Source organism: Ruditapes philippinarum, unplaced genomic scaffold, assembly GCF_026571515.1.
Source record: "Ruditapes philippinarum isolate M1 unplaced genomic scaffold, ASM2657151v2 ctg955_1_1_1_1, whole genome shotgun sequence".
Taxonomy (NCBI): Eukaryota; Metazoa; Mollusca; class Bivalvia; order Venerida; family Veneridae; genus Ruditapes; species Ruditapes philippinarum.
Window position 1 is genome coordinate 37,262 of NW_026864706.1, and position 20,049 is coordinate 57,310.

The 20,049-nt window shown below is 33.7% G+C and overlaps 1 protein-coding gene across 1 annotated transcript; it reads right to left on the bottom strand.

Moving 5' to 3' along the window:
• Positions 1 to 476: 476 nt before the first annotated feature.
• On the bottom strand, positions 477 to 19,807 carry LOC132726560 (short-chain dehydrogenase/reductase 3-like). The gene is made up of 7 exons (XM_060711897.1): positions 19,559 to 19,807; positions 18,167 to 18,289; positions 17,115 to 17,255; positions 14,911 to 15,040; positions 14,310 to 14,418; positions 2,513 to 2,638; positions 477 to 1,038 (listed from the first exon to the last, which is right to left on the bottom strand). The coding sequence occupies exons 1-7, from the start codon at positions 19,754 to 19,756 to the stop codon at positions 909 to 911; spliced, it is 957 nt and encodes a 318-aa protein (XP_060567880.1). The 5' UTR covers positions 19,757 to 19,807; the 3' UTR covers positions 477 to 908.
• Positions 19,808 to 20,049: the final 242 nt, after the last annotated feature.

A 20,049-nucleotide genomic window follows, 5' to 3' on the forward strand; every position in this document is an offset into this window, starting at 1 on the left:
AAATGAAGTTCTATGTTATGCCTTGGGAAGAAATGTTACTTCCCTATTTCTTTCTAACGCGACTTTATTCGAAAAGTTACCATTTATGTCCAATCCGAATGAACCGATGATCAATTGGGACAAATTTCATCCGATTTCCATCACTAATAATAACTATGTTGAAGGTATTTAGTGTTGTATGTGGCAACAAACAAACCACAATAGAGTTAAATATGGATGTTGTTGTAAAGTGTGAAATACATGTACCAATATGACATATATTTATAAAAAGCAAAATAATAAATTGCTCTAGAAGAAAATGCTATTGTTCCGGATATAAATGTTCATACTAAATCACTTAGGATTGTATCAATGTGTTACAAGAAATATCTTGAAATATCTTTTATTAAAAGTATATCCAAATGATACTTTTCTTATCTTTAATTATAAGAATATCCAAATAATACTTTTCTATTATTTTTTTTTCATCAACGGAAAATATGTCCAATGCAGACCAATCCACTTTAAAGAAAGAGCATATTGACAGCAGTAAAATATCAGCATGCAAAGTAATTTAAAAACCTATGTACAAAACAGTTTTCTAACATCATATTTGTTAATATGCACCATTTTGAGAGTTGACAGCAAAACTGCAATAACTTATATGAAATGAAGAAGGACTTACAACAGTATTGTGATTGTTCCTCTATTTGATTTTTCTTATAGAAATTCAAAAATAATAAATGAAATGACAAAATCTGCTCTATACAACTAAAAATGAAAAACAAAGTTTGTTTTTTCCATAATAATAAAGAGAATAAGCTTACCCTTTGACTATTAAAATCTTTTTTTAAAGAGACAATAAACATTTTTTTGAGACCTATATATAAATAAAAATATGTATGTACATGTATATAAATAGCACCCTTTCAAGAATCACACAATTTGTCTGTAGACGTAAGGTCCGAACCCGCTGCCTTCTGCCAATCAAAATTGTCCATCACTTTGTCTAGTCCCATAAACTTCTGAACTGGTACCATACATGAGACGGGTAGTACACTGAAATATCCCAAATATACATAAGCAAAACAAAACTAATTAGAAATGATTAAAGACGCCAAACTTAAGAATCTAAAGAAGCCAATCCGTTTAATCCCATTTTTATTTAGTTCCGCCCATTGTGTTTTTATTGAAGGCACACGCATTCTTTTTACTAAGGGACCATACACTGCGTTTCATGGGATGGCAAGAACATCTCACATTGAAGGTTTCAATGATAACCATCGTATGAATGCATCTTGCTGCTGATGTTTCTAAATTTAAAATTTCACCATTTTCATGTTTTAATCTTGAATTCTATTTAAGCCAGTGCTAGGTGGGGCGCGGATGGTACCTTCTACCATCCATTGACAAGCTAAATCAAACTGAGTCTGCACCATTTTCAATTTTAGCCTTTTTTTTGACATTCTTTACGGATTCTGATTTGTTTTTATTTTAAAGACAATTGGTCATTATTTGGAGATTACTACCGAATGAGTACTTTTTTCTGCGGGAACTTTATTTCTGCTATTTCTGCGGTTTATAACCACACCGCAGATTTAAAAACCACAGAAAATTGAGCCTGTTCAGATTTATATGTCGGAATATGTCAACTACCGGTATTGTTTAATTACATTACCATGTTCCGTTATCAGCTTTTGTAGATGGGAATTTTTCTTTTTATATCTGTCCAGAATAAAATATTAAATTTAGAAAAAAAAATAGAAAAAAAAAGTGTTTGTTTAAATAAATATCATGTTTCATGATTTTTGCTCACCCTTAATTAGCTTGTGTTTTTGTTTGTAAGATAAAACTATTGTAGTTTGACGGATGCAATAAACATACCCTTTTGTATTTGTACAATATCTTGTGTCTACGAGCGAGTTTGCCATTATTATTCACACTTCATATTTCTCCACATATAGTATTAAAACTGATGTCACCGCACTTTGTTAATTTTTGCTTATTTACGTGTATATATATCAATACATGATGATTACGACGAAACACATTATCAATCGTCTGCAAGTTAACCGGAAATTTTTATATACATGCTACATTAACAAATCTTGAAATGTTGTCTGTTTGTGTCGGTTAATTTTGTAAAAATATCTTTAATTTAACGCAGAAATAAAAAACATCAATGCGAGAATGATGACACCGCAGAAATAAGATACGCAGATATATAAAACCCCTTATTTTAACAAAAATCGCAGAATATTAAGCCCGCAGAAATAAGTACTTATACGGTATGTTCTACTTTATCAATGAAGGTTTGTCAAATAGTGGTCATTATTAGCAGGGTGATCTTTATTCAAAGGTGGGTTTTATCCCAGGTTTTACTGCAATCATTATGCCTGAAACCTGACTGTTGGAGAGAAAAACGTATAGGTCTGTGTACAGTACACACTGAAATATTTTTATTTTATAGTCCTTTTCTCTTGATCAGAAACCTCATTTGATAAAGTTGTTACTTACTTACTTACTTTCTTACCTTCTAAAAAAGAGAATCATATAGAAATAAACTGGAAGAGTGATTTGATGTCTGTTGTTAAGGACGGCCTGTACTGTAGCTTTTGTTACATAATCTTCCTTTAATGGTGGGAACAGTTTTGGAAATCTGAAAAAGATTATTTCATACTGTTTAACAACTAACAAGTTAGAATGTAACAATTTAATCGGACTGTGAACAAGGGTAAACATGAGGGCCCTGGGTCGCTCACCTGAGGCATGGGTGAATGCCTGTATTTAGAGTTTGTGAAGGCAAACTTTCTAGTTTCAATTAAACTGGGTAAAAGGTGATCTCAGTTTTACAAAGGTTTCCCAAAGCTCTGATCGGGTGGCTTAGTTTCTGAACCTATTTAACTTAGTTTGAAATCTGCACTAGTTTTTGTTGACATAATATGTTGACAAATGGTTAAATGCGTCAATAACATCATAAAAATCTATGTCACAATATTTTGTGACCAATGTCACTGTGTACAAAAGTGTAAGACAATGACAAAGACTACAAGTAAATTAAACATTTTTTTATTACAAAGACAAAGACTTGAAATTAGAGTGTTAGGTTGAAATACAGTCTGAGTGACAAAGATATCTGAAGAGAAATCTTGTAAAATGGTGAAATTTTTAAGAAGAGCTGGTAAGTAAAGCAATGGCTGTTTTTGGGTTAGCACCATATTTTATTATGTAGAGATTCTTTCTGTACAACAGTAGATAATTTTTTGTGATCTGACCAGTAAGTTTCTACTGTACCCACAGTGGCATCAATATTTGTTATTATCAAGTCTAATGCTGATAGATTATCAGTTGTAGGGTTCATTAAGATGTAATTTACAGTTAAGCTTATCATACAAGTCTGCAAAACACCCCTATGACAATTTAAAACATCAATATTAAAATCACCCAGAATAACTAAAGGCTTATGAGGTACCAAATGTGGAAAGAGTTTCTCTGTCAGCATAGTGCGAAAAGCAGAATCTGACATTTTTGGTGATTTATACAATACTACAACTTGCATTTCACTTAATCCTCTTGCAAACATTCAGAATAACAAATTCAAAAATCTGGGAGCTAAAGCGGTCTGCAGATTTTACTAATACATCAGCTTTGACATAAATAAGTAACCCATGTGGAGGTCTTTCAGAATGTTGATGCAGTACAACCTGGTCATTGCGTATTAAATGGTATCCCTGTATCTGACAAGAAGTATCATTATCATTTTCCATGTAATCTAGTTTCTGCCAATCCAATAATATCACAAGACAACAATCCTTGATCATGTTTCACATCAATGAAATGCTTGTTTAATGACCTACAATTGTTGAATGCGATTTTTAAAATCCATTTTTGAAAATAAATGTATAGATTCCAAGGGAACATAACACAATTCATAGAGAAGCATCTTTAAGCAATCTCTCCATTCTGTTTTAACTTTTTCATCAACTTGTAAAGCCTGCTCATTAAAAATTGAGAATGTGAAGCTTTTCTAAAAGACCTTTACTCTACTTAATGCAACGTAATGAAGGTGAGGAACTTTTCGTGTTTTTCTTTGGGATAAAGTCAATCACGACACTATCAAGTGTTGTTCCTTGTGCTCTATGAACTGATCTCCCAGCAGAAGGTTGTAATGGAAACTGGATCCTTTCAAAAGTTTTTTTGTTATATGTAAAGGTCCTTGTGATATCAAATGTTGGTGTCCAATTTTCATTTATTTGTTCATGATAAAAGCCTCGACTTTTATATTTTAATCTAGTTCCACAACCAGCTTTCAAATCCACAAATTGAACCCATATGATACTAGGACGTTGTGTTTCCTTCAGTTTATACTCTATGAACTTTACAACACATGACACACCATTTGCAAGGCCATCTTCAGTATTTGTATTGACAGTTAAATCATACAACATGCCCTATAACAATATCCAATGAACAATGAAGATTAGCAGTTCTGTTTGGATCAGTGGGCAATGTTTTGATAGCCTCTTCTTGTTTATCCTTTGATAATTTTGGTGAAACAACAGAATCATGACAAAGAATGGACACTTTTTGATTGTTTGAACTGTTTAGCAGTGTATCATTGAAAATATGCATGTAATAGTTTTCAGCAAATAGATGTGGGGAGTTTACTTGATAATTCTTAGCACTGGATTCAACTTCACAACCTTTAAGAACCATTTTATCTTCTGTTGTCAGTGAGTTAATTCTCAGCCTGTTTAATAAGTCTACAAATGGTAAATCATCCTTTTGTCTCTTTACTTCTGATAACTCGTATATAAGAAACAGTTCTTTCCATAAGTTCATGGACCAAGATGCAGCATCATGACTTAAATCATTAAATATCCAATCACCATTTACAGGTTTTAACTGGAATAAATCTCCCACTGCGATAATGCTTACACCTCCAAATGGTTTGCGAGTGCCTTTTAATTTTTGCAGTCTCTGATTTATGAAGCTCATCATAGTATTACTAACCATTGAAATTTCATCAATTATGACAACAGATAAATCTCGATATTTGGATCTGAATGTGTTCAAGCTGTCACATGTTAATGTTTGATCAGACTGTTTGTACTTCTGCTTAAATGCCTACGAAATAGTAGAGCCATTTATATTGAAAGCCGCTTTTCCAGTATATGCACACAAGAGCACCCTTACATCATCAGAGTTTTCTCCTTCTTTCAAATTAAGCATTCTATATAGTGTTTGATACAATGCTCTTATAACAACACTTTTACCAACACCAGCACCACCAGAAAGAAATGTATATAAAGGTGCATCTTTAGTTTTTATCCAGTGAACAACATGATTGTAAAACTCTTTCTGTTTTGAGTTCAACGAACGCAGAAGAGCTCTGTACTCTTCATCTGATAAAATATTTTCATTAGAACTTATTTGTGCAGATGAAATGGAACAACCAATTTCTATGCCAATGTCATATTCTCTTTGTTCACTTACTCTATCTGGATTGAAATAGATAAATGTTTCTGACTCTACTGGTTCTTCTTCAGCAGTTTCTGCTTCTTCTTGCCGAGTTCCAGGAGCAATTTCATCATATGCATTGTATTCTTCTTCAGCCATATTTCTTGCTAATTCTAACTCATCAACATGATGTTCATAACATGCACATTTTTCATTTACAGCATTTTGGACTGATTCATACTTTACTTTGTGTGTTGCAAAGTGTCCAAGTAAATCTCTCTCTTCATTTCTCCAGGGATAAAAGAGAAGTAGTTTTTCTCTATAATAGTTTTCTTCATCTGTTTTACGATTAAATCTTACATACCTTATGATTTTTGAATTACGGCGTCTTCTGATTTTTATACCACTTTTCAGTATGCAAATGTTTTGGCAATCATCAAAATATTCATCTCCTGACATTTCATCATGTTTTTCATCATCATTTTGTTCTGAATTATTTATATCTTCCTTATCATCTGGGTAAATCACTTCTAACTGTGACACATAATCAGCTAAGCAATAGTTATCTAAAGCCTTTGGACGTTTTGAATATCTTTTTATGATGTTATCTGACATGATATCAGTTGAGTCTGCAGGCAACTCATCAAGAGCAGACTTTGACTTTAACAATTGTACTCTTTGGTTTGGTACAGAAGTATTTATAAATACAACGTCACTTGTACTTCTGGTCAAGGGCATTTGCAAAACTAGATAGACTGCTTCCTGTGCACTCACTTCAACACTGTTTGAAAACACATTTCCAATGTGTCTTACTTGCCTTTTTATATCTAGGTTGCCATTTCTTGCTTCCTTGCAGCAGCATACATAAGATTACTCATACCACTTTGGGATTTAATTATATATGAAACAATATACATGGCACAAGCATATGGATCCAAGACAAATTGTATGTCAGTATTTGCTTTCCATGCTTTCAATACTACATCATTGTATAAATTTACACGTATCTCATTTGGATTTCTTTTCAAAAACACTTTGGGAGAGTTTAATGAACTTCTGATGCATTTGATATAATCATCCTCATTCATCTGTGCAATATCTGACAAAAATTTCTCAAAAGACATATTGTATCCATGTTTCTGATCATTCATTTTTTTCTGGATTTTTGCATACTGTTTGAGATATTTATCCTTGTCATTTTCAAGAGGAAATAACACCATTGTTTTTTGCAGAGGTGGTAATGGATAACCAAATCGGCATATTCGATCTTGTTTTTTTCTACACGTTCTTGAATGTTTGTGGATTTGGATGTCTACCAATGCCCCAACAAATTCATTGTTAATTGAACATTTTAAGTACTGGTCCACATATGCTGCTATCTCTTCAATTGAGTCTACATTTAATTTTGGAGCATTTTCAACCCACACAATCATATGAATATGCGGAGATCCACGTTGTTGGAATTCAACTCTATAAAAATAATCTGTCACTTTACCCAATGGATTATGATCACTTTTAAGAACAGTATTTATAAACTCTTGAACTCTATGGTCAAAAAACCTTGAACAAGTAACTGGATCTGACTGAATCATTTTTATCGTCCATCTGGTATCAGCAGAAGACAAGGACATAAACCAAGTTGGTATACCTAACTGTCTTAGCATTGCATAAACATCTTTCTTTCTGGATTCTAAGTAAGCTGGACTGTTTCTCAGCTGTTTGAACAAATAGTAACCTTGATCATTTTTTACAATTGTATCCATGCATTCACCATTTCTTGCCTGGGCAGCAGTTAATTTGTTTGTACCAGTCTGAATTCTTCTAACAGCTAAATTTGACTTGTCATTTAATTGTTTCATCTGTATTTTTTTTAATTTAAAAAATATGTTAGGCACACTGTTTGCTGCACGTCTATCTTGACTTCGAAGTTCCCACTTGGCAATGTCACCATAATGAACTGGTACTTTTCTGTGTTCATTATCAATACGCCTTTGACCGCAAAATATACTAGGAAAACACAGATACTCTGAATCTTTATCTTGGAAAATACTAAGTGGTCGCTGACCCTCACCAGGTGCAAATGTAAAAGTAGCATGTCTGTTTTCAATATCTGCATCATCTAAAAGAGTGTCAATATTTCCAACATTTTCTTTAGTAACTTCTTCAGCATCAGAGTCATACAAATCTTCTAGTGCTGAATGAGAACTTTTATTTTCAGCATTCTTTACTTTTGCACAGTCAATAACTTCACCAACACAGTCTTCAAAGTCAACAGTGCCCAGTGTTTTACATAGCTTAACATTTTCCTCAAAATATTTGTGCAATACATGTGAGGCATTATCACTCGAACAACGAGAATTATTCAATGCATCTACATTGTTATCAGTGTCACACTCTGGCACGATTTCAGATGTTACTTTTGACTCGAAAAATTCATTTATGACTTCATTACTGTTTTCTGTAACATCCTTTATCCACTGCTCATCAATGTCAATATTTGCATTTTTATAAAGATTGCTTTTGTTCATCAACCAATGTAAAGCAATAAGTACTCGAAGTGGCCGAACATTTTCAGAAAATGCACATGACTGAAAAGACATCTTTTTTTTTAATTTCACAGCTACAGTAATGTTTTCATTCATGGGTCTTGGTAGAGTGTTAACAACTGGTTGGATATCAACTGGAACATTCACAACATTCCCTTTTATAGATAACTGACGTCCCCTTGGTAGTTCTCTAATTTGCATAAATGGAATACGTAATGCTATTAAGCGTTCTTCAAGAGGAAACAGTTCCAATTCTTTTGGTTTTGTTGGCCATTCCATTCCATTCAAAACTGACAATTTAGGTAATGTCCCCTTTTTAATATTATGCTTACATGTAACACATATCCATTCTTTTTCAGCTACTGACTTTAGACCAGTTATGTACTTATTTTTGTCTTTACAAGTAAAAGTAAGGACCTCTGATACAGATTCCTTAAACCACGTCTGGTGGCATGAACTACAAACATAGATGGGACCTTCTTGTATGTTTTGATGGAATTTCGCAATACACTCTTCTATATCATTACCACTTTTTTTCGTTTTGCAGTTACCTTTTCTGCTTCTGAAAATAATGGATTTTTACGTTTTTCAGATTTTCTTTTACAATCAAGTATTTTTTCTTTGCTTTTGTTTCTTTCATCTAATCTCCGCTGTTGTTTAGCAACTCTTTCTTTTTCTAATGTATATGGATTTAATCTTGCCTTTCGTTTTGATTTATTCTGTACATCAGTTTCTTTTTGTTTAAATGCTTCATCTGACTGTGCCTTTTTTTTGGACTTATTTTGAACCTGTATTTCTTTTTGTTTAAATGCTTCATCTGTCCGTGCCTTTTGTTTGGATTTATTTTGTATTTGCATTTCTTTATGCTTGTATTCTGGACATTTTCGAGATTCCTGTTTAGCTTTTTTCTCTTGCTCTAAAATAAGTGGATCTGACCGTGCCTTTTTTTTGGACTTATTTTGAACCTGTATTTCTTTTTGTTTAAATGCTTCATCTGTCCGTGCCTTTTGTTTGGATTTATTTTGTATTTGCATTTCTTTATGCTTGTATTCTGGACATTTTCGAGATTCCTGTTTAGCTATTTTCTCTTGCTCTAAAATAAGTGGATCTGACCGTGCCTTTTTTTTGGACTTATTTTGAACCTGTATTTCTTTTTGTTTAAATGCTTCATCTGACCGTGCCTTTTTTTTGGACTTATTTTGAACCTGTATTTCTTTTTGTTTAAATGCTTCATCTGTCCGTGCCTTTTGTTTGGATTTATTTTGTATTTGCATTTCTTTATGCTTGTATTCTGGACATTTTCGAGATTCCTGTTTAGCTATTTTCTCTTGCTCTAAAATAAGTGGATCTGACCTTGCCTTTTGTTTGGATTTATTTTGTATTTGCAATTCTTTATGCTTGTATTTGGGACATTTTCGAGATTCTTGTTTAGCTATTTTCTCTTGCTCTAGAATAAGTGGATCTGACCTTGCCTTTTTTTTAGATTTATTTTGTATCTGAATTTCTTTTTGTTTGAATGCTTCGTCTGACCTTGCTTTTCGCTTTGACTTTAAAGTGAATTCTTTATCTTTTACTTTGAATTGATCACTTTGCCTTCGCTTTTGCATGTACAGTCTCATGTAGGCTTTTCTATCACTTTCTTCTTCTTTATTCTTCTGTTGCTGTTTTTGGTATTGGTGTTTAAAGTACTTCCCAATCAATATTGTATCATTTTTTACTTTTTTTTTAAGCCCAACTGCAGGATAACTATATGTCCTTTCTTTTACTTTATGGTCAATAGACTGTTGCTTAATATTTTTTTTAACTACTTCACATAATTGTTCATCTTTTGGCATGACAGAAAAGTTAGTGGATTTCTTTTGCTTTTTGTAAGAAACTGTTTGCCAAACATCATCAGCATCAGTTTTGCTGATATCAGTTATTTTCTGCTGATTGTTAATGTACATATTATGGTATTGTGAAGTGCATTGAACTACATTAAAGTTTAAAGGCAATATTTCATATTGGCTCATTATATCAATATTTGCACTTTCATACATAGCATACATAAATGTGACAAGGTTTTCAAGTTTATGAAATGACATCAATACAGACTTTCCATCAACATTTGACAGTCCATATTCTCCATGTGAATGTGAATCAAACAGCCAAAACTCTTCATCTTTAAGAAACACCGCAGAACAAATTGATCCAATCATGACCAATGCATGGTTTGCTCTTTGAAATGTTGCATACAAGGCTTGATGTAAAGTTGGCAAGTCTGTATCTCCGAAATGCTGAATAGTCAATCCTGATACAATGTTTCCTTTTCTTATTTGTACAACTTTGGACAAAACATTCACTTGATCAGGCATTTCATCAAGACTTAACAATCAATGCTTAAATCTACCAAGTTGTTTTAAATTATTAACAACATTCCTGTACAGCTCATCTCCAATGTTTAAGACCTCATCAATATTTTCTGTTGTTATCAAATCAGAATATTTTGAATATATCAAAGCACATAATGAGTTAATAGTACATTGACTACCTCTAGTTTGAATAGAAAATCTATTATTTGCTTGACTGAAAGAACCAAATACTAACGGCAAGCAGCTGAAGGGCATACCAGTGCAATATGACTCATAAGACTTATTCACAAGTTTGCTTTGTTCTTTTTCCATTGCAGAAGATGTATTGCATATTCTTTGATTCAAATTTGAGTTTCGAGATAATATATGTTCCATTTCGGAATATATAGCATTTGTTTTGTTTGTGTTTTGTTTTGTGTTTGCCGTACTGATGGACGGACTTTCAAGCGCCCTGAAAGCTGGTGCACTGACCAGACTTACATCAGGTGCTTTTTGGGCTATGAATGCCGTCAAATTGACTGGACCTACATCAGTTGCCCCAGCGACCATGTCTGCCGGCACGATGACCGGACCTATGACAGGTGCTGATGGGGCCCTGTCTGCCGGAATAATGACGGGACTTATGACAGGGACTACATCAGGATCTTCTGCCAACGTCTGCTCCCTCGTTACCAATATTGCCCTCCTGGCCTTTGCCTTCTTCCATGCTTTACTGAGTGGCATGTCTAACTGAAATGATAAATAAGCAAGAGATGAGATACAGCTCTTTGTTACAGATTTTACAACATAAAAACATGTTTAGGTCATGAAATTTTGTGTTTTGCAATCAGAAAAGTTCAGGCACAAAAACCATATTTTCATGTTAACAGAATGAGTTTACAAAAATATTGTCAAAATTTGGCATTTGCTTAAAAATCCCGATTTAAGCTACTTTAATTCACATTTGCTTACACTGATAAAGCTGATATTAATAAAATTGGAATTAATTAACAGGATCAATAAAATAGTCTAAAGCTAATTTTATCTTGACTTTTTTCTTTTTAAGAACAAGCAAACTCAGCCTTGAAACTCATTACTACTGTTTTACCCATTAATTTCAGCAAAGACATACCTTTTCTATGCTGGAAAGCTACCACTGGAGCAGTTCTAACAGTTTCCAATGAAACAACGATGTGGCAGAAGCACTTTGTAATTTCAGAAACACTAGAGTATCACAACCTTATGTCACAAGGTATTAAATGTCACTAGCACTATAAGTGTCACAATGTATCACATATCACAAGCACAATGCACAATCACAAATATGTTGTCTCTGTTATATATCACAATGTTATTTCACAAAAAGTCTTGTCAATAAATATTGTTTATCTATGGTTATCTTTCAAATAGTCTCTTCTATAAATGTTTGTGTCCAATGGGACGATACTATGAACAAGAGGGCCATGATGGCCCTGAGGTCGCTCACCTGTATATAGCCCCCCCCCCCCACCCCCGGGCCAATTTTTACCAAAGGGCTTTTATTTGTTTATTTGAACAGACTTGGTAGACACCCATAAGAAGATGTTTCATGCTAAACATCTAAGTTCTAGCTCATTGGGTTTTTTAAAAGAAGATTTTTAAAGTTTTTACTATACACATATAGTTAAAAACAATGACACCCCTGGGGCCGGGCCAGTTTTGACCACAGGGCTTTTATTTGAACAAACTTTGTAGACACTTACTAGAAGATGTTTCATGCTTAATATCTAAACTCTAGCTATTTGGGTTTTTCAAAGAAGTTTTTAAGTTTTTGCTATACACATACAAAGAAAATCAATGACCCCCGGGGCGGGGCCAATTTTGACCCCAGGTCTTTTATTTGAACAAACTTTGTAGACACTCACTAAAAGATGTTTCATGCTAAATATCTTAGCTCTAGCTCTTTGGGTTCTTTAAAAGAAGATTTTTTAAGTTTTTGCTATACACATATAAGGAAAATCAATGACCCCCGGGGCGGTGCCAATTTTGACCCCAGGGCTTTTATTTGAACAAACTTGGTAGACACCTATTAGAACATGTTTGATGCTAAATATCTTAGCCATAGCTCTTTGAGTTCTTTAAAAGAAGATTTTTTAAGTTTTTACTATATGCATATAGGGAAAATCAATGACCCCCCGGGGGCGGGGCCAATTTTGACCCCAGGGCTTTTATTTGAACAAACTTGGTTGACACTTATTAGAACATGTTTCATGCTAAATATCTTAGCTCTAACTCTTTTGGTTCTTTAAAAGAAGATTTTTTAAGTTTTTACTATATGCATTTAGGGAAAATCAATGACCCCCTGGGGCGGGGCCAATTTTGACCCCAGGGCTTTTATTTGAACAAACTTGGTAGACACATATTAGAACATGTTTCATGCTAAATATCTTAGCTCTAGCTCTTTGGGTTCTTTAAAAGTAGATTTTTAAGTTTTTACTATATGCATAAAGGGAAAATCAATGACCCCCGGGGCGGGGCCAATTTTGACCCCAGGGCTTTTATTTGAACAAACTTGGTAGACACTCATTAGAACATGTTTCATGCTAAATATCTTAGCTCTAGCTCTTTGGGTTCTTTAAAAGAAGATTTTTTAAGTTTTTACTATATGCATATAGGGAAAATCAATGACCCCCCGGGGCGGGGTCAATTTTGACCCCAGGGCTTTTATTTGAACAAACTTGGTAGACACTCACTAGAAGATGTTTCATGCCAAATATCAAAGCTCTAGCTCTTATGGTTTTTTAAAAGAAGATATTTAAAGTTTTTTCTTTTGGTTGCCATGGCAACCAGAGTTCTGCATGGAATTAAATTCTTTGAACAATTTTTAAAGGTGACCACCAAAGGAACATTCCTGTGAAGTTTGGATGAAATTGGCTTAGTGGTTTATGAGGAGATGTCATTTAAAGTAAAAGTTTACGGACGGACGACGGACGACGGACGGACTACGGACGAAAAGCGATCACAAAAGCTCACCCTGTCACTTTGTGACAGGTGAGCTAAAAAGACACTATCATTATTTCAAATTGTATGCATTCATTTTATGATTTAATGTACAGTAAACCTTGCTTATAATAATATTCAGGGGGCTGCAAAATTCATATTGCTATATCCAGGATATCTTTATATCAAAGAGCCAAGTTCCAACCAATTTGAAAACAAGTGTTAGGACAAGAATGGAGTTTACTGTTTATTCATAGGAGACCTGCATGGCAAAATGGCTTGAAGCTGTTAACTTATTAATACTGCCCACTGCCTTATTGAAATAATTATTTCAAGTGAGGAATTTTAGTATTCTACAGTCAGACAATGGTTCTTCTATGGTGGTGCCATACTATGTTATTAACAAAATACTAGGGAATATACAAAAATTTAATTTTCCAACCATTTCAGGTAAAAATTTGCTCTATGAGATAATGACCAAAACTATTGATTTTTCAAAAACTAGCTTGATAGCTTCCTTGTATGAAAAAAAAAACAACAAAAAAACTTTAATTTGAGCTCACAGCAGTGAGGGTGTCAAAAACTTTAACCTATTACCATCTTACCATGGAGACTCTTTTAACCATGCTTCTGTTGGGTAAAGATTAAAAGTTATTTTAACAACTATGTTTATAATTCTCAAGCCATACAACAAAGCCAAACAAGAGCTGTCAGTGGGAAAGATTGCTCAACTAATCTCAGTGCTTGAAAGTAAAACTAGATCCTGGATGAAAAAGAAATTTTTCAGATTTTAAAATGTCAATAATTTCATCAAAATCCATGTAAAGGTTATAGGCCTTGGACAGTGGCCTTCTATAACACTCTCAAATGAGGGTATGAAGTTTCAATGCTGCATTCTTTTCCATAGATTTTGGAAATACTAACTTGCAAGCAATAACTTAACTAAAGTGTGATGCCAGCCTTAGAGTGAGTACAATAGCTCTCCATATTCTTCATAGTCAATGTGATACCATACCTAACTTGCATCCCTGCAAACATATCATTGTCTATTTGATAGGGATGGACTATAGTTGTGTGTATATCAGGATACTCTTCTAATTCTTGCATTAAACTATCCATCATTCCTATCAATAAAAACAAACATCATGAAACCCCTATAAATAAAATCACAAATCATGAAACCCCTATAAATAAAATCACAAATCATGAAACCCCTATAAATAAAATCACAAATCATGAAACTCCAATAAATAAAATCATAAAACATGAAAACTCTACTGTAATATCATGAAAATTATGCACATGGTTCCCCAATGGTTAAAAATAGAATATGGTCACTAATTGGCTGATTGAAAGGTCAAGAGAAGTTGACCTCATAATAGTGACTGTCAGATCATTCAGCATTCCAAATTATTTAGGAATTGATTTTTTTTATTAAATTAGAGGCTTTTTTTAGTCAGCCCCAAAAGGTTATAAGATTGGAGTCTACTTTATTCAGCCCCAAAAGTGCCTATGACAAATGACCTTGACAGTGTTACTGTGTTATAAAACCCAACCAGCTGGAAAGTAAAAATTTGCCTACAGAAAGGTTGAGAAGGCGGAGCATGACCACATACCTGTTGTTGCAAACTTCGAAGTGACATAGTCACACACTCCTTTCAATCCCAGAAGTCCTAGCAAGGAGCTTATGCATACAATGTGACCTTGACCTCTCCCGATCATGCCTGGTAAAAATGCCTTTATAGTCTGAAAAAATAAAATATAATTTGATAAATTTAGCTTTAAATCAGTGTTTCCAAATAGCTAACAAAAACATTTTATGATCATAGATGACCTTCTTATTAAAATTTAACATGGATTTCTGTATTATCATTTCTATTTTTTTAATAACAGAAGAAGTTAATAATTTAAGTTCATGTAAAGGTTAATTGTATTTTTAAAATTATAATATATTTATTTGATATACATAGAAAAAACTGACAAAGGGAGAAAACTCTCTTAACCTTTTCCCTCATATAAGCGTGTTTCGACAGCTTTTTCCCCCCTTTTTGAGGCCTCAAACAGTAAAAAAATGCCCTATTTAGGCCCCAAACACTGGTTTTCGTTTGAGAAATGTTGTTGAAAAAAGTGACCACTTTTTCATCGCCGCCTTCCATCCAAATGTTACATCAGAGGGTTGCCAGAAGGGAGATGTGCCCCCTTCTGTTTGGGGGGTCTGAATGGGGGTGGAGTCTCCCTCATCGCCAAGAAAACTTTGGACAGTGACAGGCTAAAAATGGCCTCAGGTAGATCTTAGGGTAACTAAAAGCCTTTTACTCTATCTCAATTCATTGAGAAGTTTTGATGGAAAAAAAAAACAATGCAAAATAGTCATTTTTGGTAATTTTGATACGTCCCCCCGTTGCCATGGTAACAGGAAATTTACGATTGAGCATGCTGTTACAGAGACTATGGTGTAGTCAACATTTGTGCCAAGTTTCATAAGTATTAAAGCATTTTTCATAGTTTCATAGCAGTTTGAACTTGTTACAGGAGGCTTTTCAATGAAAACGGCCATTTTTCGCAATATGCTCATGGGGTAAAAGGTTAAGATATTTTACTATGGTCATGACAATACTTCCTCGTGAGATACATTTATATAATTGATTGTTTGATTTGGGTCTTATGTCACATCGACACAGTATAGGTCATATCGCAACGTTCCAGCTGTACTGGTGGAGGAAGACCCCAGGTGCCCTTCCGTGCATTATTTCAGGCACGAACGGGCACCTGAGTAGAACCACCGACGTTCCGTAAGCTAGCTGGATAGCTTCCTCACATGAAAGAATCCAAGGTCCCTGTCGGGATTCAAACCCACAGAGGTGAGGGGCAAGTGGTTTGAACATTTATATAAGTCATGATTTAAGTAAGTTTAAACTTAAGCATAAAGTCAGGAAAAACTCTCATGATAAATTAAATCTGAAAATCTCATGAAAAATGCTACCCAGTACTGGCCATTTTCAGCAAGTCACCGTTGTTAGTGAACTTCAAAGTGGTACAAATAGGATACAAGCTTCAAAATCAAGTAAGACTAAATAATGGTAAAACTAAATTTTATTTATTATATAAACTAAATATTATTAAAACTAAATATTGTTTGAACTAAATATTGTCTAAACTGAACAATATTAAAACTAAATAATGTTGAAACTAAATATTGATTTAACTAAATAATGTTTAAACTAAATAATGGTTATCAAACTTAAAAGTGTTTTAACTAAATAATGTGTATACTAAATAGTGTTTTAACTAAATAATGTTTAAACTAAATATTGTTTAAACTAAATATTGTTTAAACTAAATATTGTTTGAAATAAATAATATTTAAACAAAATATTGTTTAAACCAAGGATATTATTTGTCAAATAATATTTGTGTTTAAACTAGCTACAATGTTATGTTTAAACATGTTAAACTAAATGATGTTTTAACTAATTAATGTCACTTTACAAAAAATATTTTAACATAATAACTTTTGTTTGTTTTGATTTGGCTTTACATCACACCAACACAGTATAGGTCATATAGTTCATATGGTGATGTTCCAGCTTTACTTGTAGAGGAAAACTTCAGGTGCCCTTCCCTACATAATCTCAGGCTTAACGCGCACCTGAGTAGAACCACAGACGTTTCATAAGCTAGCTGGTTAGCTTCCTCACATGAAAGAATCAAAAGTCCCTGTCAGTATTTAAAACCACAGCAGTGAATAAATAGCTTAAAGTCAACGACCTTAACCAGTTTTCCATGGACACCCCAAAATAAGAACTGTAAGCACACTTACCCATATTTGAGCAAGGGTGTTAACTTTTAATGTATGCCTCATGTCCTCCGGTTGAAGGAACTCTATCGGTTTGCCACACAATATACCAGCATTGTTTACTAGAATAGTAACCTCCCCTACTGTCTCCTGTATTTCTCTTGCCTATTTGAACATTCAAAAGCTGTTTACAGTTATTTCAATATCATGATGAATGCAAAAACATTATGTAAACAATGTTATACCGAACTCTGCAAATGTGGGGTTTTCCCAGCTAATCTGTAGGTACAAACAAACCTTTACCATTATCATAAGCTTCAAAGTGCACTATTATTTTTGAAGAAGTAACTTTAAAAATTTGTTTGGGTTAGCTGAGAAAAACATAAAATATTCGTAAGTCCGGAGTAAGTCTATTTGTAAAAAAAAAAAACACCTTGCAGGTTATGATAAAATACTTAATTAACAATATTCATAATTATTTTCTTTCTTAAAGAAAACAAATTTGTTTCGAAAGAGTAAGACAATTGACAAAATTGATTACATGTAAAACTTCTAAAGAACTAAATTCCCTAAAAATGCCCAAAACAGCAAAATAAAAAAAATGTTGCAGACTTGGTTTGATTGAGTCTGTTCTTTATAGAATTATGATCAATAATGAAAAGAACAACAACAAAAAACAAAACTTTTCTTTGACCTACAGTTATAACACGGAATCAATGTTAAAATCATTTGTTATTAACCACCTGACTCTTTAACCAGTCTGATTTTTGTGAAGGATTTGCCCTGCTTTGAACAACTCATATGAAAAAAAAAATGATTTTGCTTTCAGAATACAAATTTTAAGAAGCAACAGTATAGACCAGGCATCCAAAAATATTTTCTTGCAGGACGAGTAGCTTCTAAATCCAATGTGCAGACAACATTTTACTACTCATCCTGCATCGAGTTCTCCTAAATTTTTCTTGTAATTATGAGTGTACGCGGCGCGGAGTGGAATTTTCAATCTCAGTAAACAGCATTGTATACTGGTTTTAGAGACATATAACTTTTGGTTCAGATAAAAGGTTAACTCTTACTTTTTCATATATAAGTTCCCTTGAGCTGACGTCACAGACTCTGTATGTTGATCTGACACCACGACTTTCTATGTCAGCAACAGTTTTCTTCAACCAATCTTCATTCCTTCCCCATATTACAATCTGCAATACATGAAACAGAGAAAACCTGCTTTTAACTTTTCAATCTGAATCAATCCTTGGAAAATCCTTCCCCTGCTGGGTCATTGCAGTTTGTTTTGTTTTGGGACAAAAATAACAAGGGATATGGACAACTTGTGAAGCATGGTTTGCCCAATTGTCAAAGTCTGAGATACAGTGGACTTGAGCATTACATACATTTCATACAATGCCAGCATTCAATCATCATTCTGACATCAGTAGGATTTAACTTAAAGGCTATTTTTAGGATGAAATTTTCAATTCTCATTATGTTAATAGTTTCCATGCAAATCCCTGGTGTAATTAAGTTTACACAATTTGAAGAATCAAGATAATCAACAAGTATAAAGTGCCATCAGCTTAAAGGAATTTATATCTTTTTAAATTTGTGATTTTGTGATTGAAAACATGATAATAATGTAAAGTAAGGCAGGTCTAATTCCATAATCAATATTTGGATAACTAAAAATTAATTGTTAGGGTGTGGATTCATTCAGTCACATGCTACTCAATATTTCCAACAAATTGTAATATCAGAAAAGTCTTACTTTCATTAAGTTACGAAATAGAAGTGCTTCCCAGACCATTTTTATATGATTTATACAGGGAAATACAAACTGGTTATCTTTACTCGAAATTCTATTATTCTACAGATAAGAAAACTGTCCATCGGTGCATTATATATATATGTCACTATTCAGAACTGTTCTCTATTTAAGTGTAAGCGGCCATATAGCTCAGTCAGTAGAGCCGCAGTACAATAGTCCAAGGGTCCCAGGTTCGAGTCCCGGTCAGGCTGCACATTTTTCGGACCCTGTGACATTTCACGCCCAACGTGGGGCCGTAACTGAATATAGCTCAAAGTTCAATTTACTTTGCTCTGTAACTCTGTGAAATACGAGGACGAATTTCAATATAGCAGGGGAGCATGTCACGGTTCAGAACTGTTCACTATTTATGATAGATGAATTGTAATTAAGTAGTTGGAAAGCTCAGTCTTTAGAGCCGCGGTACAGTATTCTGAGTGTTCCGTGTTCGATTCCTGGTCAGGCTGCACATATATATGATATAATAGAATATATATGGAATGATCTGCACTCTCTCAAAACATATTGGGGATATTTGACCACAGTGCTAACACACTTTTTTCTGCATTTGTCTGAAAAAGAATATATTTTGAATATGCGATCATGGAGCTCAATATTATATATCTGTGATTTATTGCATGAAAGATAATATACAAACACATACACATTTAGGCTGAAAATTTGCAAATTCAAGAGCCAACTGTCTTCCAATACCCCTGCCCCCTCCGGTTATAAGAATTATATCATCAGAAATACATTTTGCTTTCGTAAAACTAATACGTGATATGGCTCGAACACTTTCAATAATGACGATTCCGAATGCCTTTAATGCTGTCACAGAGGCGTAAAATAAATTTGCCATATCGTCAGTTTGTTTACATTTTGGAAAGGCCGCTTACGCTTTCAACAGAAATAAAACCAACGTTATATTCCGTCCGACACGAACTCTTACCGTACTCTTGCAGCTTCGGCCTTTAGGTCAGACACTCACATTGATTTTCCATAGACTTACATTATAAGAAATGGTTGCTAAACCTACCTTAAAATGGAGTTTTCATGCTAAAGAGGTGATTTTTCTAGCTGAATGCCTGACACATAAAAATGGTCCTGTAGCCAACCAAATTTTTGGCAAAATGACACCCCCTTTTCATTAGA